This window comes from Sprattus sprattus, assembly GCF_963457725.1.
Source record: "Sprattus sprattus genome assembly, chromosome: 13".
NCBI classification, from domain to species: domain Eukaryota; kingdom Metazoa; phylum Chordata; class Actinopteri; order Clupeiformes; family Clupeidae; genus Sprattus; species Sprattus sprattus.
The window spans coordinates 19601428-19623371 of record NC_137911.1 but is presented as its reverse complement, the minus strand read 5'-3'; the positions used below and the strand labels follow the sequence as shown (position 1 = coordinate 19623371).

The 21944-nt window shown below is 46.3% G+C and overlaps 1 protein-coding gene across 2 annotated transcripts in view; it reads left to right on the top strand.

Moving 5' to 3' along the window:
• The window catches only part of LOC308374576 (AT-rich interactive domain-containing protein 1B-like), a 147741-nt gene that overhangs the window by 111898 nt on the left and 13899 nt on the right, over positions 1-21944 (top strand). Inside the window, exons 2-7 of one of the 2 annotated variants that reach the window (XM_080850376.1) lie at positions 2086-2166; positions 3987-4172; positions 9448-9760; positions 11109-11276; positions 18204-18331; positions 20932-21032. In XM_080850376.1, coding sequence (XP_080706502.1) covers positions 2118-2166; positions 3987-4172; positions 9448-9760; positions 11109-11276; positions 18204-18331; positions 20932-21032 — 945 coding nt within the window. In that variant the 5' untranslated portion in view covers positions 2086-2117. The remainder of the gene's footprint in view (positions 1-2085; positions 2167-3986; positions 4173-9447; positions 9761-11108; positions 11277-18203; positions 18332-20931; positions 21033-21944) is intronic. The other variant, XM_080850375.1, reaches the window with a different exon arrangement.

Genomic DNA, 21944 nt, shown 5'->3' with positions numbered 1-21944 from the left:
TGGGTTCAGATGGCGCAGTGAAGCATGGAGGGGTTGGATGGTCCTTCCCCTCCCTACCTTCCCACCTCAAACCCAATGTGGCATGCCCAGAGCCACATATACCACATGAGTACACACAAGCACGCACAAACAGACACACATGTTCTCTCTGCCTCCCTCTATGAGGGTGAGGCTATGCAAGGCCAGAGACGACCTTGCACAGCAGGCACGGTTCACTAGGGCCATAAGCGACGTTAACGCATTCAGGCCGTGACGGTGAAAATGGTCCCCTCCAGAAACACACATAGACACACACTCATGAACCTCGTGCCTCTCGTCCGACAGGCCCCTCCAGGTCTGCTAGCTTTCTCACTTCCGCTCGCCATCCTCTTCATCTCTGGCCGGTGTATGTCGGACAGCTATTTTTGGAAGCGCTGCTGCTGCCGGCCGCAATGCTGGCGCGCTCTTCTCTGCATGTCCGCGTCCAACGGAGCGACAGACGCGCTAATCCAATCCCGCCTCCGATGCCTGACCACGCGCCGCTAGCCGCTCTCCAAGTGGGCGTCGGAGAGGGGACGGCAATACTGTTGATGCAGTCAACGCAAAAGCAATTATGTCGATTTAAACGGGTTTGTTTACGCGACACCCCTGCCACCTCCCCACCCCACATTACTCCTCTCCATGAAGGTCACTCCAACTGCTGCTCAAAAAATATACTGCTCACTCATATACACCGGAGCTGCAGCGACACTGGCATGCCAAAAAATGGATTGCAGTCAGCGACAGGGAGCCAAGTCTTATATTCATATATTATTTAAATATAACAGGAGATTCACAGTGATGATAGATTATGTTTTAAAGTTGTTTATTATCAGTAAGAATCTGGGATTTGAATGAATTCGTAAATACTATGTAAAGATATGTTTTGTGTGATGCTGTGTTTGATTAATGCTTTTAGTGGTATTCCTACTGTTCCTACTGTGTTATAGCATGTGGAAAAGTCACTTAAGTGTCTATTCATAAGCTTCTGTGGGTTCACAGTGTCCTCCTGTCAAACTGCGTCTCCATCCATTATACCGGTCTCTCCAGTTTCATAGTTTTGTGTTGCTGTGGCGTCAGTCGTTACCAGCTCCACCAGCTTGGTCCCCGTTGGTTCACAGCCCCCAACACCCCACACCATCCCCCACCCCCGCCTGGTCCCCAGCGGTTTACTGCTTTGGTCTGAGCCTGCCAAGTCTTTTACATGTTTTAATTTACACGTTTCCCCTTCCTGTTTCCCAAATCAATCAGAGAGCTTCCGCTTGTTATTACATTAATTACCACTGCAGGGCCAGAGCGAATTTGTATCCCCTGGTTAAGTGAGGACTGGGGAGGTGTGTGTGTGTGTGAGTGTGTGTGTGTGTGTGTGTGTGTGAGTGTGTGTGTGTGTGTGTGTGTGTGTGTGTGTGTGTGTGTGTGTGTGTGTGTGTATGTGTGTGTTTCTAAAGGGGGTGTGGGGGGGCTTGGGTGACAGCCAGGGACTCACTGTAGAAAGAAATATTACTCTGTTGCCTATGATTGCATCCATTTTTATCTTTTCTTATCATCACTTCTGTTAGATGCCACATCCATGGTATGATCACACAGAAAGCATTTTGTGTAAAAATAGGTTTGCCTATAGCTTACAGCGATCTGTCTCTCTTTCTCTCTATCTCCATGTGTTTGTGACGGCAAGAGAAAAGGATTTAGAAAAATCAGATTAGACAGCCTGACGACTTTGCTGAGTGATAAGTGTTATTTTTGTAATATAAAAAAGATACAGTCTTCCTTCCCCGATGAGAGCGGCTCTGTAATATCATTTTACCGCATTTTCAAAGGGGGTGCCGTCACAACCAATATCTCTCAATAGTTCCCCTCAAATCTGAGCTGAGGAGAGGACTGCGATAAACCCCTCAGAACCAGTGATGTATTAGTGAAGGCATGAAGTGGTCTGTCGGGAGAGCGGTTTGATCTGTGCAGCGTTTTGAACGTCATCAAACCTACATTCCTGATGCGTAATTCAGTGAGAACACCCTGAATACTCACCCTCCGCTTCTGTTCTTCCTCCTCTTCTTCTGCTTTCCTCAGGTTCCCAGAATGCCCCACAGACTCCGGGGGGCATGTCCGACGTGGCCCCCCATCCCACAGGGAACCAGTCTCAGGACAGGGGTAGGTGCACCACTGTATTTCAAGCCGCCCACGTTTGTGAGGTTGTGTTATTTCCATTAGTGGAACAAAGCCACTTTTGAGTCTGTATTTATAGTAGTTGTTTCTGGAGTTCTAGAATTTACACCCAGCGAATCCCGAGGGGGGGGCCAACACTCCCCACCTCATGTCAGCCTGACAACTCTGTCAATAGCCTCCTATTCCACTAATCCACGGCCCACCAAGGAACAATTAATGTCAAATATAATGGGTGTGGAAATGGGCAGTCATTGTCGGAGGCATAAAAGGGATATGATATGTGTGTAGTTACTTGCATTGTAAGTCTCCTTTGCTCTGGCTCGTTTTTTCGCTTGTTTATTGGTGTTGTCGTGCCAGTGATTTTGGACTGATGAGGCACTGTGGTTAACATAATGCCGTTCTAAAATATATGACAGTTCAGTCCTTTGAGTCCGGCCATTTGAGAGCTCTTCTCATTTTCATAAATTTAGCTGAGTGTCCTTTTTAGCTTACACCCCCCTACCACCACAACATCCTCCTCCACCTACAGTTGTTGTTGTCCAGCTAAGAGCCTAAGCCACTCGAGTCAGCTCACAGAGGGACAAAAAAAAAAAAACTTGAATGCGCTGTTTGCTTTTATCACTGTCTGCACAATGTCCCCCTTCCCCATCCATTTTACAGGCAATTTAAAATGCGGTATTACACTGTGGCTTTTTTCCCCCTCTCCAAATCCCCCACATTAATGGAAGCGAAACATTACAATAATGTTCCTCCCTTAAAAGCTGCTCTAGCTGGCAGACCGAGGCTGAGCACTCTCACTCCTCGCCGCGTCGTTGCCGTCGCTCATAGACTTTTAGAAGCACGTGCTCCATGCAGTGAAGAGGAAAGCACAAGCAGCCTGTCGGGGCCATTCGCAGAAAATGCCCTCTCAATATAAAAACTAATTGTAGAATGCAAAATATTGATATTTTTTCCCTGTGCACACTCACTGGTATTGGGATTGAGCCCTTATTGGAGAGATTGTGCCAGGCAGCCATTTCCATTTAACCTAATGTGGAATAAAACCAAAGTGAGTTGTTGGAACAGTGGCAACCCTTTTTTATGGTTGTAAGATTGGAAGTCTCCCCCTCACACACATGCACACATAGGTTTATTTTCTTTTAGGTTTAAAATGTAATTAAATGGATTTTAATCTAAACACGGGCTTCCAGAAGGATCAGTCCAAATGTCAGTGGGAATGCTGGAAGCACCTCAAAGAAAATAGCTCTTATAGAAGATACAGAGAAGATATCAAAATTAAATATAGCAAAGATCCAGTCACAGTTTAATGACATTTTCCTTAGTAAATCTAGTTTGACTTCACATGTATTAGGCAGGCGGAAAATATATTTTGCATTGATGTCTTCTTCTAACAGAAAATGTATAATGTGTTAACTAACTGTAAGACTGCATTGTAAATAAACTCTAGTGCCTGATGTGGGTACATGAGAGGGTATAAAATAAATTGAAGGGGCCATAACCTTCAGTGGCAATGCATTGCCATATTATTGACTGCTACACGTTCCAGTTAGTAAATGATTGTGGAGAGAATAAGCACTGGTTTATTGAACCTTGTGCATGAAGTACAACTGAAAGGTGCGGTGGGGTTGCCAATGCAATATCTGAGACATCTTATGACATCTTAGAAAAAAATAAAGAAGAAATAAAAAATGTTTTAACTCTTTTTCTCACTGAAATATGATTTTTTTTTTGTTATTAGGCAAACATGATGTAGCTTTTGTCACCATTTGACTGTCCAGTGTATTGGCTTTGTATTCGTGCTCCAGGATTCATGTCCAACATGCACCGGAACCAGTCCGTGGCCCAGTTTGGTCCCCAACAGTCGGGGGCCCCGATGTCCCCACACCGCTCCCCAGTGGGACAGATGCACCCTGGCGCAGGCTCCTACCAGCAAGGGGGCTCCTCCAACAGTGGCTCTTACGGACATCATAGCGGCCAATATGGACCACAAGGTGAACATCTTTTCTTGTGTTATCAGACAAATAATTTGTGTTTTGTACCATACATTGTACCATACCAAAAAAATGTAAATGGTCGGGTGTTCCAGTAGTCTTAGTGGCCACCTTTGACGCGACAGTTCCAGGGTGGCAGAGGAGAGCCCATTTTTTAGAAGTATGGCCCACTTATCGCTCTGTCTAGCCCACTGTGTATAGTTCTGAGTCTGAAACTGTTAAAGATTTTTAAGGAAAGGTAATGTAAAGGATTTTTATCTAATCCTCTCTCTCTCCCTCTCTCTCTCTCCCTCTCTCTCTCTCTCTCTCTCTCTCCCTCTCCCTCTCTCTCTCCCTCTCTTTTCACCCACACACCACCAGTGATTAAAGCTGAGGGACAGGGAGGTCAGTAGAATATTCATGAAGTGTTTGAACTCTATAAGCACCTTCTCACTCTTTTTGTTATTATTGGATTAAGTAAAGATTGACTCGCAGCTTTAAAATAGGTTGGTTCCTGAAATGGATTGCCATGTCCAGTCCTATTAAAAAGGGGTCATTGTATTAGTGCTGGCCTACAAACCAATGATGCAAGCTTAAAACAGCCAGGCTAACTTCATTAACAGAGCTGAGAGGCTGAGGAGCAGAGGTCGTTATTATTCTGAAGACTCCTCTGACCTGTGGCCAGCCAAAGAGCTCTAAAAGTACCGGGCTGGCCAGGAACGCTCAGCGGTCAGGGCCCTGTTACTATAGTAACTGTCCACTTGGCCAGCAGACAGCAAAGATGCTTTGGGAACGCTGATTTAACAGAATGGAGGCCCAAACCACTCTTTTTCCCCATGCCTTCCTGCTTGCCAGCATCCCCTCAACCCCACCCCCCATCCAGCAAAAAAAAACTAAAAGAGAATTAAATAAATTAATGAATCTAGCTTCTTCATCACATCCCTGGAAAGGAGAAAAACTGTATATCTTCATTGATTTGTGCATTGAATGTTGAGCAAGAGTGTGTTCTGCGTTCCTTCAGGGTCCGTGTGTGAGAACCAGCCCACATGTTTGTGTTCAAAGCTCACACAGCGTTCCAGTCATGCACCAGATAGAATATTACGGGATTCATAATGCTCGCTTTAATGTGTCACCATGATAAATGCATCTTCCCAGCACAGCCCCTAATACCACCGAGACCCTCCCATTCCAACATTGATTAATAGTTGAGATACGTTTGGTATTACCCTCTCCCGCCCCCTATTTTCCCTTAATGTAACTCAGGGGGAAAGACGCCCCGACACAACACTGCCATGAAAATAACAGAGGAGGGGTGAAAAGAAGAAAACTGAAGCAATGTACTCAACCTAGCGTGAAAAGTTAGCACAGCTGATATCAGTTTGCTCGCCTGACACGGAGCCTCCCTCCCACCATGGATCGCGTGTGTTACAGAGGCCCCACTGCTATCGTTCATCCCCCCCTAGAACCATGGCACGGAACTCACTGCCGGGCCCGAGTTCTGAAAAAGACCTCCTCAGGTCGGGCCCGAGTGAACAGGCCAGCCAGCTGCTACTCATTGTTCTTAATGACGAGTCCATCTGCTTTCTGTCTCCTCTCCTGCCAGAAAATTACTAACCCATTAAACCAACATAGAAATGGGCTCCAAGTCCCCTGATCTCTTCCTGCATGTTTGTCTTGGCTGGTCAAGTTAGGGCTGGGAGGTGCATATGCTGGAGGCTTTGACAGCCGAACACACACAAACACACACACACACACACACACACACACACAGACACACACACACACACACACACACACACACACACACACACACACACACACACACACACACACACACACACATACTGAGACCCATTCTGTATTCCTCCCCAGAACAACACAACACATGCTCATGAAGGCGTGGGTTTTCACTGTTACGTAAGTAAGTAAGATGAGTAATCAAAGGAAACTGTTGCACTGTATGGGAGTGTTTCATTGAGAGTTTCAAAATCTCTATTGAGACAAATGCTTGGGTCTCTTTAGTTTTGTCTCTGTTAACAAATAATAGGCCCATCACAATAAGAAAACCAGGTATACTAATTCACAATGAAAACCATGGACCCACAATACTCAAGAAACACTACATAACCAGTCTATAAAACACTTCATACCCTACCTAGTCTGGATGACATCCATGGTATCCCAGTACTTCCTTGTTGCACTTGGTAAGCTCTACTTCCCCAGAACTATCTGGAAGACTTTAGTGAGAGATTTCCGGTAATAACCACCTTGCAAAGGCCAGCAACTCTCCTCCAAAGCCCTGTGCTTGGCCCACGTTGCAGTTTGGAAGGAGAGGACGCGATCACTGTCAGCCCTGGAGCGAGGGAAGGTTTTTTTGGAAAATGGAGAGAGCTGAGCACAGAGCCTTGAGGCACATCGGGGCTGCAATGCACCAGAGACTCCCTGCTGTGAGAGATGCTGAGGTGGCTGAGAGAGGATGTGGGGCCTCAGGCCAGGAGACAGCAAGAGAAAGAGAGCGCGATAGAGGCTGAGGTAGCGAGCGAGAAAGAAGGCAAGAAAACTCCTGAGTTGGGGCAAAAAAAATACCGGGGTGATTTGCTGCCACTGTGGCAGTCGTCAAGGAAATAAAGTCCTGGGGCTGAAATCCATACTCCAGCCAAATAATTTTATCAGAACTTCTCAGAAATGTTCAGCTCTACTCCAAGAGAGACTTCTTCTGTATTTTTTTTAATCTCCTGCAGTATTACTTCAACAATTTACAGTCGCACTCTTGGCAGCCCACTTCAATCAGGCGCTCATTTGTATGTAGCCCATTTATTCGCCGCTAAGCAACATTTTCCGCCGGAGCAGCAGCCATGATTGGGCGAGTTGGGCCTCGAGAGTGCAGCGTTTCAGGGTGCTGTTTGCTGAGGAGGCAGTGGCTCTAATCTGCCCAGTCACAGCGCTCTGTTTCCTGCGGGAGTGCACGGATTAAGTACAGCTCAGGAGCAGCGTCCTCGGAATGCGTGACCATGCCTCGAATTTCCATGTAATTGGTAACGCACCACAGTCCCTACTTTTCTCCCCTCGGTCACTTATAAATACCACACCTCCTCCCATCGGTGACCGCCCATAAAGGGAACACCAGAGGGTGTCCGCGGAGGCCTAGAGAGAAATGGCTCTGTTTCATTTCCTGCTTGAGTGTCCACGAGAAGAGCACTCATGGTGGGTGTGGGGGAAAAGAACGAGGAGGGGATCCTCAGATCTATTAAGTTATTTGTAGCAAGACCCTATTGGCCCTCTCAGCAGTGGAGAATGAGGGGGGGGGGGGTCTCTTATCGTTCCTCAAGAAGCTCTTTGGCTGAGCACCAGTGGTTCTGGAAATTAACTGTTTTTTGGAGGGGAGAAAGTGGGCGAAGGAAGCTGTCAGTGAATCATTTCAAAAGCCACAGCATTTCACTGACATGCAGCCAGGTTCTTTGTGAGTGTGTGTGTGTGTGTGTGTGTGTGTGTGTGTGTGTGTGTGTGTGTGTGTGTGTGTGTGTGTGTGTGTGTGTGTGTGTGTGTGTGTGTGTGTTTGTGTGTGTGTGAGAGTGTGATTTTGCTTAGCAAGCATCATGAAATTCTTAAATTGCCCTAAAGCCATGCTCTTAAAACCCAAAGAACACCTTCGTTGTCGAGAGCCTTCACTTTGTAAATGCTTCCCTCAAAGGCATTCTACTGCTCCGTGTGCTATGCCCATTAAAGTTAGGTCCAGGTGATCCAACATTAAAGTGCAGTTTACAGTGCTCCAGCAGACAAACTGACACTGCGTTCCTCTCAGGCCTCCAAGAGTCTAACGATGGGAAAAATAGACGACTAGAATGGACACAATAGGATCCAGGAGAACAATGCAAAGTAACTCTGTAGGAGGCCATTACGTCCTCTCAGCCCAGAGTGCAGCCAAAGACCATGCAGCATCCGTGAAGGCCAAAGCTGAATCGGCCCATGCTGCTAGAACAGGCCCATCCTGCTGACTGCCCAACACACACCCCCCCAAACACACTCACACACCCCCCCAAACACACACACACACACTCACACTCACAGACACAGACACATCAACTATATCTGCAGAGAAGGCCTCAGGATCATGTAATGTTAGATTACCCACGGGTCTGTGTGGTATAACTTGAAACTCCCAGTAAATAACAAACAACAAAAAAACAGGCCGCCACAATTCTGTAAATTTCTCCACGGTGTAACCGTCAGCTCCAGCCATGCTTTGGCTCTGTCCCGGTTTTTTCGCGGCGTCCTTGGAGATTAGGAGTGTTCCTCTGCTGGCATCCTGGAGGACGCTGCCGTGTGCAGAGAGCCTCGGAGATAAATCAAGGCTGCTCCACCGAAGCCACTCAGCTACATCTCCTGCAGAAGATTTCATCAGTCTTGCTTGAGAGGGAGAAGAAAGCATTTATCAGTCTACTTGCACATAAAAAAAATCCACCCCTATTCCCCAGTAGACTTAACGTGGGGTGGAACATCCGCATAGAGCAGCAAGATTGTGGAATCCTAAACAATTTTCCTCTCCTTTTCACAGAATATTGTGAGCTCTCTCTCCCTCTCGATTCCAAGCAGGAAAAGCCTTAAGGTTGGAAAGAAATTTGATCCCCTTTACTAGACATATTCTTAAAGGATTAGACTCCAAGCCCCAACCAAAGCACCCTTAATCAAATCAAAATAAATAGCCCCATCACAATAGAAACACAGAATTTTCCACTTAAATTTCTCAAGGATTTGTCCTGCAAGGGGGAAAAATATCACTTTGACAGTGTGAGAGCCAACTGGTATGTATGCGTGTGTGTGTGTGTGTGTGTGTGTGTGTGTGTGTGTGTGTGTGTGTGTGTGTGTGTGTGTGTGTGTGTGTGTGTGTGTGTGTGTGTGTGTGTGTCTATGTGTCTATGTGTGTGTGTGAGAAAGAGAGAGTATGTGCGTGAATATCCCTTCCTTTCCCAGCTGTGTATTTGGGTAGCTGGAACCGAAATGGATAGGTCTAAGCCTCCGAAGTGCCTGTGTTGTCACAGTGCTCTGCCACTCTGGAGGGAGGCAAGATCATTTATGAGCGCTTAAAATGGCTGTTCGGCGATCCCAAAACCGGAGCTCAAGCGGCTCAATTGTTCCCTCGTCGATTCAGCAGTCCTGCCCCGCTGCTAAAATGTCACAACTGCACCCCAATGACACAGACGGCGCTTCCATTAAATAAAACAACAACTGTGCGCACTTCACAGGAAGAGAACTGCTTGGCAGTCAGTAAACAACATATTTTCTTCCCTTTTCCCAGGTAACTACTCGAGACCGCCCAATTACAGCGGAACGCCCAACGCCAGCTACAGCGGGCCAGGCCCGGGCATGAACAACAACAGTCTGGGGACGAACGCCAGCAGCCCCATGCACGGGCAGGGCCCGGGGCAGCCCATGGCCATGGGCCGGAGCCGCCCGTACTCGGGCAACGTGACGGCCATGGCGCCCACCTCGCCCGGCATGCCACAGCCAGCCGGGCTGGGCATGGGGCCGCCCATGGGCAACGTGAATCGTAAAGCCCAGGAGGCGGCGACGGTGGCCGTGATGCAGGCTGCCAGCAGCGCACAGGGGAGGTGAGTCCTTCAGCACCACCCAGCACAAGAATAGATGAATAGAATAGATGAAGTGAATGATGTAGCATGACCACAGAGATCAATATAGGAAAAAAAGGAAAAAAATACCACTCTCATGTAGGTTGTGTATGAGTCACACTCTGCTTATAGACTGTGTATAGGCACTCCTTTGAGAGGAAACTTTTGGGCGAGCTGAGAAATATACAACCACTAAAAGGCAGCCACTGAAAAGCAAGGACACTGTTAGATGAGAGAAATAATTTACTGGCCAGCCTTCTTACTCTCACCACCACTAGAGGGAGTGTGAGAGTCAAGCCTTGTTATCCCTGTCTAACATAAACACAAAGACTATAGTTATTCCTTGATCCACCATTGACCAGACATCACTCCTGTGTGGCCATATATATCTGCACATCATATACAGTGTAGAAATGTAGCTCTGCATCAGCTGTGGAAAAGAAGAGAAAAGTGGGGATTTAGTTGCTGATATAATCCAAATTGACCATAAAGTGCTTTTATACTTGTAAGAGCTAGTTTTCTTTTTCAAAAATGTTAAAGAGGGCCTTCTGCTGCATTTATTTCTCTTAAAATGTTACATTTGATCTAAAGTACCAGTATCAAGTTTAAAGCATATGTAGTCTGCAGCACACTCTGTGCAGCAGCCACGACAGCTGAGCTGATACTAGGAAAGAGATATTAAACACAGAGACATAACGCTACCCTTTGAGGAGGTATGCAGAGCTGACATATGCTAACGTCTGATTTCATACAGTGACGTTTAACGTGTGTCTGCTCACTCTGCCCGTCCCATCTGTTTCTAAGCGAGCATGATGCCACACATTCCATGGAAGTATCAGCTTTCAGCCGCTTTTCAAAGCTAGGGTGAAAAAAAAAAAAGTTTATTGTTTGGTGTCTGTCTCGACACTTGGTTTTCCTCTTGAGTGTTCTGTTTCTGGCACTGGGCTCAGAGTCAACGGGGGTTTGTTTTGAAATTATTTTGCTGTTAGTCTTGAATGTGAAGGCAGGAATGTTTCGTAGTCTAATGAGTGCCAGAGTTGTTTGGGGCAGCAGAAGACAGGCACTCATGTTGGATCTGGAAATAGCAGGAGAGACTTAGAGCGAACCAGTCATTTTGCAGAAACACTGAAGGGCCACGGAGTGGAACAGAACACTCATCTCTGCACCAGCGTTCGGGGAAAGTGCTTGAGCATGAAAAGAACCGCAGCAGTCAGACTAAATTCATACCGCCTCCTGCTGCGCTAAGCACCAAGAAATCATCTCCTCCAACAGTAAAAGTGGTCAGGCTGAAGCATCTATTTTTTTTTCATGAAACCCTTTCATTTTGCAGAAGGTCTCCATTCCCAAGACCCCCTGTCTACACCAGCCAGGGTCACCCTGGACCAGGCCCACGACACCCACCTGCCCCCATACCCTCACCACACTCACCACACCGACTCCAAGCCCCCCACCTCAGATCTCAGACACCCCCCACCACGCATCAGTCCGAGCCGTATGGGTAGGTGGACCACCAGGTCCCGTCGCCACTCTTTCCTGTTAAGCCCTTATTCCTCTGGCTTAGGTCTGGCATGGGTCTTGTTCTTCCTTTCTCTCTTCCACCCTCTCTATGGCTAGAGTGCCTCACACAGAGGTTGTGTGTGAAAAATGAATCAATGAAACTGCCAGGTGCTTTTTCATGCCTCACAAAAAAAAAGAACTGTACAAGGTTCAACATCTGCTGCCCTGAAGTATTCGCTTTGCTTCTGTGGTTGCCAGAGCTTGTTGTGTTTATCCTGTTGTTTTTACGTCCATGCTAAGGATTGACGATGCCAAACCACAGTGCTGCCGCCTCCAGTATTTCACGTTGCATTCATCGGACTAAATGCATTTCTTTATTATCCAGATAAACTGCAAACAGCTGTTGATCCTCCATTGAGCTGCAGCGTACACGCTAACACCTGCCCCTTTGCTCTTATCCTGTCACAACTCCCCCTGCGAAGGCCATATGCTCCTGAGGGAGCAGTGGGTGATAACTCGCAACGGATAAAGACCCGAAACGGAGGCCGGCGTCGTCTGGGACAATAGTGTCCCTTTAAAAGAGCGAAGGACAAGTGCCATCATCACCACAGCACGTTAATAATGACAAATTAAGCGCCATCCGCGAGCAGTTAACAGGCGCCTTTGTGGAGCGCTGCAGTCGATACATCATAAGCCATTTGGCATTTTGAGGAGAAGTTTGTGTTGACACTAGCGGGTGATTAATGGGGAGGGGGGGGCATCAATGAGCGATGCAGCTCCTGGTATGTAAATGCTGAAGAAGCCATTATGAGACGGCTTGGCTGTCAACAAGAAGTGGCACAACATGATGCATGCCGCTGTGCCCAATCAGAGGGGCTGTCAGTCAACTCCTCTCACCCCCACCCCCGCCCTCATGCCCTCATGCCTCCTCCCCTCGATCAGACGTCCAGACGTCTCCGTGGTGCGCACAGGGAACCCATCGTCTCTGACACATCCTAAAAGACTTTGAACGCGTTTGTGGGTTTGCGGGATTGTTATCGTGTTTTCTTTTAGCATTCAGGAGCCGATGTGTATTCCTCAAGGTTACTTTGAGATATGATACGGTCTGGAAATTTTTCAAGGTTGCCAGGCAATTCAGAGCAGTAACCGTTACCCATATTTTGCAATACACTGAACTGTTTGCCATCTATCAGCTCCACGCGAATGACCAGACTGTGTCCTTGACACTGCTGTGTGTGTGTGTGTGTGTGCTGCTCTCCCTGGACGGGAACTGGAGAAGAGCTGATTGCAACGGACTGTTCCATCGCCAACAACCTCTGTTTCCTAACTATAATGCCCAGGGGCTGACTGTATGTCCAATGAAATTCGAGGGATCAGCTAAACCTGCTGTGTGCTTCGTAGTCTACTAAAATCACTCATTCGCTCTTGCACAATACCTAGTGGCCTGATCATAATAATTATGATTCTGCTTTTTTCCTGCTTCCTTTGTTATTCGCCTTTATGTCAGGTATTTGAGTTGAATCATTTCAGGCTCTGGAGATTGCTTTGACAAAGACTTGGGGATGACTATGAAAGGTAATTAAAACAACCTGACAGAAATAGATGAGATAGAAGGAGAGAGGCAGAGACAGGGAGAGGAAGAGAGAGAGAGAGAGAGAGAGAGAGAGAGAGATAGGGGGTGGTTTGCGTGGCAGGAAGGGCAACAGGGCCCTGCTCTTCCCCCTTCTCCTTCCCTGTAGCCCTGCTGGTCCTCTAGCTGACTTTGAGAAGGCACAAAGTTGACAGGCCCCTACTTTGTGTGCATCACTGCACCGCCACGGCAAACCCTGGCCACTGAGTGTAAAATACAAGCGACAAGCCAGTTAAACCCCCACGCGCTCTCATTTTCCACCTATTGTGATCCTTGCTGTTTATTTTTCAGGCTTTAGTTTGTGTGTGTGTGTGTGTCCCCTCTCCCCCTCGTTAAAAGCTCTCGAACAGCTGAGAGCATTTTGCTGAAAAAAGAAGTCCTTGCAGGCTCTTTTGAGGAGAGAGAAGAAAAAAAAAACATGTTTACTCTCCTATTGTGATGATCGCAATCTTCGCGGGGCATTTGGAAGCGTTTAGAGCTGTTTTTTCATGGCGGGGAAATGACACAGAGTCTGACCATCTGCTTGCGTGTCTGGACTGGCGCTCCACGCCGTGACCCCGTGAAAGCACGAGGTGAAGCAATCAGATAACGAGGAGCGCGGCCTGAATGGGAGGACATGTGGTGATCCACGCGATCCATGCTGGCAAACTCTTTCCTCCCTCCCAAAAGCCTCCTCAACAGCCTCGCTCACAGTGGTATTGTGTGGCTGCTCTCCTACAGTGAGTGCTCTCAAGGCCCTTTCACAAGCACAAAAAAAAGTGCCATTCAATGATTCTGAAATGTAAGCTTTTTGGCAAAACTGCGTCGTTGCATAAAGCCATGATTTTAATTATTATAGTGAAAAATCAAGGTGTCCGTATAATAGAATAGCCTTGTGGGTTCTATACAGCTAAGATGGCTTGCTGTACTACCATTAGATGGTGAAAAAATGGGAACACAGTTCACACTATGCTGCCAATCCATTGCCTACTGCGTATTATTCACTATTATCGAGATTGGGTTTGGGGGCGAAAAGAAGCAGAGCAGGTTGTGGATCTTCTCCGTGGCACAGTTGGGTAAAGCTGGCTCCAGCGAATGACTCCCGGAGCCGAAAGTGACTCAAGTATCTCCCTGAGCCAGAGAAACAGAGTCTGGAGGGGAAGGAAAGCAAATAAAACACACTGAAGAAAATAGAGAAAAGGTGGGGAGGGGGCAATCAAAGGAAATGGGAAAGCTAAAGGAGAGAGAGAGCGGGAGTGAGAGAGGGGAAAAAAAAAATGTCTTGGGGGCAAATCCTCATCAAATAATTCATTTCTGACCTCCTTAGTAAGTAAATTTGCTAAATAAATAAGAGCTGCTTGAATGTCAAGAATCCAACAACGCCCCCGGCATTGTCGCTCGTAGCTTTGGCAGGAGCGAGTTGGCTTTAATAAATTGCGGGAATAAATGGCTTTTTTTTCTCCCCTTCATCAGGGCTGTTTGATGTGCAGCTTTTCTGGGGATTTAATATGTTCGAAGCTGTCCTTTCATTTTGTGTTTTATTTTGGATTTTTGTTTTGGTTGAGTCAGGCACACAGAGCGAGTGCCACTGTCTTGGAAGCAGATTGGGTCCATATATAATTCAGAGCCTCCCACTGCCTCCACCAAAGCTGCCCCTCTTCATCTCTCTCTCCTTCTCCATCACTCTCTCTCTCTCTCTCTCGCTCTCTCTCTCTCCGCTATCTCTCTTAATGGCACATTTGTCAGTGGCCCTGCTGATGATGCCGGTGACTGGTGGGATGGAATTAAAAATGTAGGGCAGATTGGTGATGGTGGATAGACACATCCATCACAGATGCCTAAAAACTTTAGACCACTCCCAACTTATACCCAACCTGGAAACACTCGTTTTATTTAAGCTATGAACGCATCTTTAGAGGGGAAACTGGATATTAGTTAAGAAATAGGTATTATTAGACAGACTTGTGTCTTGTGTCTCTTTTCATTGGCCAAACTATCAATGACATTAGTGCTGGAATCTCACGTACTTTCAGATACCCACATTTCTAGGCTTTAAACAGTCTCATATTAAGGTTCCAGTGCTGCGCCTAGGTAATAGCATAGTTATTGACGGGCCAGTTTGGTAAGAGGTTGCATCCTGGACATGGCCCATAATCACTGCCGCTAGATTAAACTGCTGTCGTCTCCCGCTTACATGTGGCAGAACAGCAGGAGCTCACAAGCGCCCACGCGAAGCATGCTGGGACACGCGCAGTAAGAGGACGGGCAAGACCAAGGGTGTCTCTTTCTGTCCCACAAGATGTGTTTTATCTGTTGGATTGATTAAATGTTCTCGCACTGGCACAGCAAACTCTGTGAATCAACACCAGCAGAGATCAAGTGTCTCAAAGAGAGTGTTACTCTCAAGCCCAAACCCCTCCCCTCCATTGTGTGACTGTTTGTTGTATGTGCCTCCAAATGCACTCCATTCCCCTGATTGATCTCGCCAGTCAACTAAGCGGCATAGCACTTCCCAGCAAGCCTGCTCTGACTCGCCAGTGGAAGGAGAAGGGGGGGGTACTATCTTTTTTCCCTGTCCCTCACGATACACAGGGGATGTGCATCACATCAGGGCCCTTTCAGTCCTGGGCGCGGCAGTTATCCATGGGAAAGGGGACACCAACCAGCAGCAAGTGTGCATATAACTCCCACCCTTAGAGAGGAGTGAGCGAGAGGGGTTAGCAATGAAACGCCCCCCCCCCCCCCACTGCTTTACCCTAGAGCTGCCACTTTCCTCCACCTCACCTCCTTTCACTTCCCTCTCTATTTTTCCTCTCTCCGCAGAGATGCCTGAGAGGCAAGATGAATGCGGAGTGCATTTTATCGTTATTATTTATTTTTTCATTTTTTTCTCCCTCTCACTGATAGAGCCACATGCATATATTAACTATGATTAAACGCCACGCTTTCCCTCCGTCAAGTGTTTTAATGGCTTTTTTTTTTGATGACATGAATTAGTAATAATGGTCTCGCACCACAGTCGAACTCTGCACCTTTTCTTCCCCGCCTCTCTCCATCCCTCCCTCCCTCTCTCACTCTGTTTGGTGTTTATTGCATTATACACTTGAGAGCAGGGTGTTGTTGTGATGTGCGGGAATAAAGGGAGATGAGGACTATTTATTCACATGTAAAAATGAGCGATGGCGGAAGGGGGCCCTCATCCGCATTGACGAAAAAGTGCCTCTCCTTCCATCTAGCTAACACCAAAATCAATCCAGCCCGCAGATTACGACGGGGAGTGCGTCGCCAGGCCCGCGCCCGGTGACTAATTACATCTGTGAGATGCGATTAGGGGGGAGCCTTAGCAGGCGAATCGGTCATGTTCGACGTCCTGCATCAAATGCTCGTGAGACGTCGTGTCGCCACAGCGATGAGTGATGCCCTCTCCCTTTTTTCTGTGAGCAACGTTAATCCAGGTCGCACAATTTCAGTGTGTCTGGCTGTTGTCTGCCTTTGATTTGGCACGCCTCTAATGGTGTTGAATAGTAATGCAGATGGCAGAGGTTGAGTTGTGAATTGGATGTCGCCATGATTCTCTCCAGCTCGGATTGGACCGATTCAGACACATGGCTTTAACGTCTGTCTTTGTGGCTGGTTTTTAATTGCTTTCCCAGTAATTATCTTTGTCTGGCCTGGGAAAATCTCTGCGTTCCCTCTCTGTCTTGGTTTCTTTCTTGATTATTCAGTTTGCCTGTTTTTTCTCTTCTTGCCTCTACTTGCCTGTCTGTCAGTCTCCCTCTCTCTCTCTCTCTATTTCTTTCTTTCTCTCTCTCTCTAACTCAGTAGTCCTTATCCAGGGATTAATGCCTCCTTCAGAAAGCAGGGCTCTCTCTGAGACGTCAGACACTTGCTGAAGTGGCTCAGTCCAGAGCGCGAGCGTGCAGCAGGTTGCAGACGAGCTGTCTGACGTCCCGAAAATCATCTGAAGCGTGGAGACGGGCCAGGGATTGATTTCCGCTGTCTCCATGGCAACACATAACATGATCCTTTTGCAAAGACACCTTAATTAGTTAAATTATTACTTTGGAGATGGGGGGGGGGGGGGGGGGTTGGGTAGTGGGAAAAAGACGGGGAGCGCTGAATGGCTTCTATTACTCACCGCCTCAACACCCATCTCCCTCAGACAGCCATTTAGTTTTTGTGCTGAAACTTACCATCGACTCTTCCTTTCCCAGGATTGAGCCTCATTCTGTGGAAAGCGCCCGCCCTATCTGCCAAGTCTGGCCCAAGCACCTGTTAATGGATTTTTGAATTGCATAATCTTTTCATATGCCTCGTTGCCATTTATTTTCCCTGCTATTGAGAGTCGTGTCTGTCCTCTATAGAAGAGACAGCCAGTCCCATTCCGTTGTGGCTTCAGTGCAAAATGCGGAACGGTCGTGCTCTTAGAAACCGCTCTCGCCCATCTCAGAGCCTCTACACCCATCATAAGTGAATGGTCCCCTCTCGGCAATTGGAGTGTACCGTTTGGGAAGCAGCCTTCTGCACTGCCCCAGCCTGCGAGGATCTGTGAAGGATGGAGAGCCGTCTGTCACGTGTCATTATCGAGGGAAACGTGGAGCGTTTTGGGGGTTTAAGGGTTTTAACTTCTTCCTTCCTAATGACATGTTTGTCATAATTAGATATATTATATCACTTGGTGGCATGGTGATGCATTATTAGATATATTATATCATTTAGTGGTGTGGTGATGCAGTGGTTAGTGTCACCACCTTGTAAGTAGGTTCGATTCCCGTTTACTGAAGGTTGTTTGTTAGACCCCTTTGGATAAAAGGGTCTGCAAAAAAACGACCTTTACCTTTACATGCATGAAGGATGATATTGGATATTTATAACAGGTTCCAAAATCAGATAGCTGAGTTCACCTGCAAGATCCCAGTCACATTTAATAAGTATTCCAGGAATTTTCCTATTGTTTTTGTTAGCATGATAGAAGGAATTTTTGGATGAGATGAATTTCATGAATTTGCATTTGCGTGATTTATAACCAGACACTGAAAAAGAAACACTGCGTTTTATTTAGTTATTGTGCCTGTCAGTTGATTTAGTACGTTGAAGCTCTTCGTGCCTTTATTTTTACCTCTGACATTTCGCACACTCATAACTAACCTCTGACAAAGCTTTGCTTTGCGGTGTTTGTGTTTTGTGTGTGTGTGTGTGTGTGTGTGTGTGTGTGTGTGTATGTGTGTGTGTGTGTGTGTGTGTACAGGTACAGTGGTTAAGACTCATTCTCTCTTACTCTCTCCACCTGTCTTCTCCTCCCTCCCTCTCCCTCCTCAGGCAAGGGGGCTACTCTGCCATGAACCAGATGAGTGGGATGGGGGCAGGCGCCCCCTATGGCCAGCCTCATGCCAACGCCTCTGGCATGATGACTTCACAAGGCCCCGCCTACACCACTCCAACCTCAGGTAATGCCCACAGCCATGCAGTTTCCATAGCAACCCGGCACACAGGCATACATTTGCTTTACATCAGCGGTACAAAATTGCATGGAGCCTGACAGGTGCTTTTAGCTCGATTCAAGGTTGTCCGCGTCAGGATCTTGACCCTTTTGCGGAAATACGCCCATTAATCCAGCTGCTTTTGTTCAATCTGCTAAATGGATTATTTTAGAACATGAAGGGTTTGTGGCTACTCTTCATCCTATTCTTTCGTCCTAAACATACCTGAGCGGTCTAGGCCTTGAGATTGGCCCTGAAACAGAGCAAGCCAGGGACTGCAGAGTAATCACAGGCCCAAGGCTTCTTCAGAGAAGTCCATTCACCACTGTATGGCAGTTGCAGAAAAAACCCAATTAGTTTCACATTGTACTGCCCTCGAAAGTCGAAAAATACGGACAAACCTTGGAACTTTTTTCAAACATTCTGTGTAACCTTGCACTCCTGGATCCATTTTTGATAGTATTGTTTCTTTTTAATTTCACTCATTCATTTGGAAAGGATCATTCTGAAGAACCTTGTAGTAGGATAATTCATATTCTCAATTTCTGAATTGAGAAGAGCTTAATTCATTTTAAAGTTATTTTATTATTTTATTCTATTTGTTTTTAAACTATGCATAATATCTAGTGTATTAGATATTTTAATGAAACTGTATACACTACATGTGCTCAGTATACAGTCCTTGCCCTGCTACAAACATTTTCTCACTGTGTTTTATTATCATGGCATTGCACTGTTGTAATTACTCATATCATTAAGATGTCATTTGAAGCTTGAGAAATACTGAACTATATCATTTGATCTTCTGTGAAATGAAAAACTTGCTGAAGAAAAAATTATAATCTACCACTGGAAAAAGAAAATATACTGGTAGACATGTTTCAACTGTGTGTAAAGTTCAATCATCTGTCGTTCTTCAGTTCTGAAGAGGCAAAGCTGTGAGGTTGTAATGGCATCTTTTGGTTCCAAAATTGGATAAAAATAGATAAAGACCTATGCCTAATCCCCTATGGGCATGGTTTTTACTGAAAGGATATTGATCACCCTCTCCATCACTATCAGCTTGACCTTAGTTATTGTAGCCCCTGACAAATCCCTCCATCAGACCAGAAGTGCTACGTGTTGCATTTGCGCTGCTGTGTGTGAAGTGAGCTGTTTTAGTTGTACAGAACTTAGCCATGTTAAGACTAGGATAGCAATGCTTTGTGTAACCTGAAGGTTGATGAGATGGTATTATTATATGGAGCTGAGTGTGGGGCTCCCTGGCTTGAATGGTTTTTATTAGCAGGAGCGTGTGTGTGTTATGGGTAAGTGCGTGTGTGTATGTTTTGGTGTGTGTGTGTGTGTGTGTGTATGTGTGTGTGTTGGGTGTGTGCGTGTGTTTGTGTGTGTGTGTGTGTGTGTGTGTGCGTCTGTTTTGGTGAGCGTGTGAGCATGTGCTCTCTCAGGGTGCTAATCCACAGAGCTGCAGGAAAGATTAGCCCACTGACTGCAGCACAGTGTGCCAGCTGATGCACATCAATACAGTAGTGCGCACGCTCGCACACACACACACACACACACACACACACACACACACACACACACGCACACACCCACACACACCCATACACCATCACTAAAAATCAGTAGAAATCATATTTAGGTGTTCCACAGACATGTTACAGAGTATGATGGCTCAGACACAGGATAAGTGCCCACACATGCCCACACATATACATCACATTCAAGAAATCACATTTTCTCATATAGACATACATTAAAGTTTAAACACTGCCATTTATGATGAATTGTGTGTGAGTAGGCATCCATTATGCAAGACAGTGTCTTACAAATAAACTGTCAAGAAAGCCTGTAAATGTGATATACTGCTCACACGCACCCTGTGGACAGACAGAGTAGAAAGGCCTGGTGTGCTTACTCTCTCTGGAGTAGAACACACACACACACACACACACACACACACACACACACACCCACACACCACCACATTACAGACTTCCCATCCCAGTCTCTCTTCCCCCTGCAGTCACACCAGGGGACAAGCCGCCAAGCTGCGCTGACATTTATGCTGGAACATCACTTCTCTCTTTTTCCTCTCTACACATTACCTCTTTCTTTGACAATTCATATTCACTGAATCGCTCAATCCTGGTCCCTGTAGGTGCATTTCTGTAAAATGCGGATATTAAGTAGTGTCGTTTTTTATCTCCTGGTATGCACTGTGTGCCAAAGACACCAACAGAACAGGTAATATGTTGAGGATGTTTGCCAAAAGGTATTCTTTTGCAGATGAGAAATGTTGTCTGATCTCAGTAATCTGATTTCTGCGACCGTTGAAATCTTACAGCTAATTACACTGACTGGGGTTGTGTGCATATAATTAAAGTCTCATGTGTGTCAGCCAGCCAAGGAGTTTATTCAGCTGTGTGCGATGATTGTTTATCCAGACTGTGTTTATGTACTATTTTAACTCACATTCACATCAGCTGTGTTCGCTCACTCAAAGGGACTTCTAACAACAGTAATGTTTTCACCCCTTCATTACTCCTGCTGTTTTCCTACAGGCACAGGAGGGATGAGTGGAGATGGTGTGATGGGTGCTGACCCCAAGCAGAAAGGAGAAGGCAAAGAGGAGCCTCCTACAGCAGAGCCCCCGAAACCTAAGGTCAGTGTTTGACCCCTCTCCGCCCTGGGCTGTGATGGATTCAGCTCTGTCTCTGTGCCTAGTATGCATATCTGTTGCATATAAGTTGCAAATCAGATATTCGTATCTGTTGCATATGCAAACGGTGAAGCTTTGTAAGCTTTGTGATGGTAAGACTCCAGAAGATTCAATGCTGGGAAAGCTTCACTATTCCTGTGGTTTTAAAGATACACAGTAGACAGTAAGAATACTCACCCTCTCATGACATTATTACTCCTGCAATTCTCCCAGCCTTGGCCAGCTGAGTGTTTATGTTACATTCGTTTCTAAATAGCCTCCATCTGCCCAGGAATCTCCTTCATTTAAATTCTCCATTCATGTCTCCGGAAATAATCCTTTGGGCTTTGGAATATTTTTTTCACTGACCCTTTGACTACATTTTAATGACGGACATTTTTCATAATGATAATGCTTCGTATCCTTCATCCTGCATAAGGCCTCTCAGAGGAAGTAGATGAAACTGTAGAGCTCTGAGGTTGTGAGGCAAACGTGGGCCCTGCTTTTAGAAAAGGGTATTTTGGGGGTCTGTTTTGTCACCATGTTTTCTTTACTCTTTCTTAAATATTAATGCGCATTGATGTTTGACTGCTTCATTATTGCCTTCAGCTCTTTGTTGCCCGATGTTCGCCTGCTAAAGAAGTTATTATGGGACCTTACTTACAAATACACACTCACACAATCACACACTTACACAAACTCACATGTACCACACACACACACACAAACAAACTTGCATGCCCACATGCACTCCTAAAATCCCAGCATTTTATCTGAACTCGTTTCTTCGCTCCCGCTTGCAACTTTTCCCTGTGTCAGCTGCCTGGCCCTTTGACTCCACTCTTGTTTTGTGTTTATCTCCCCGCAGAAACACAG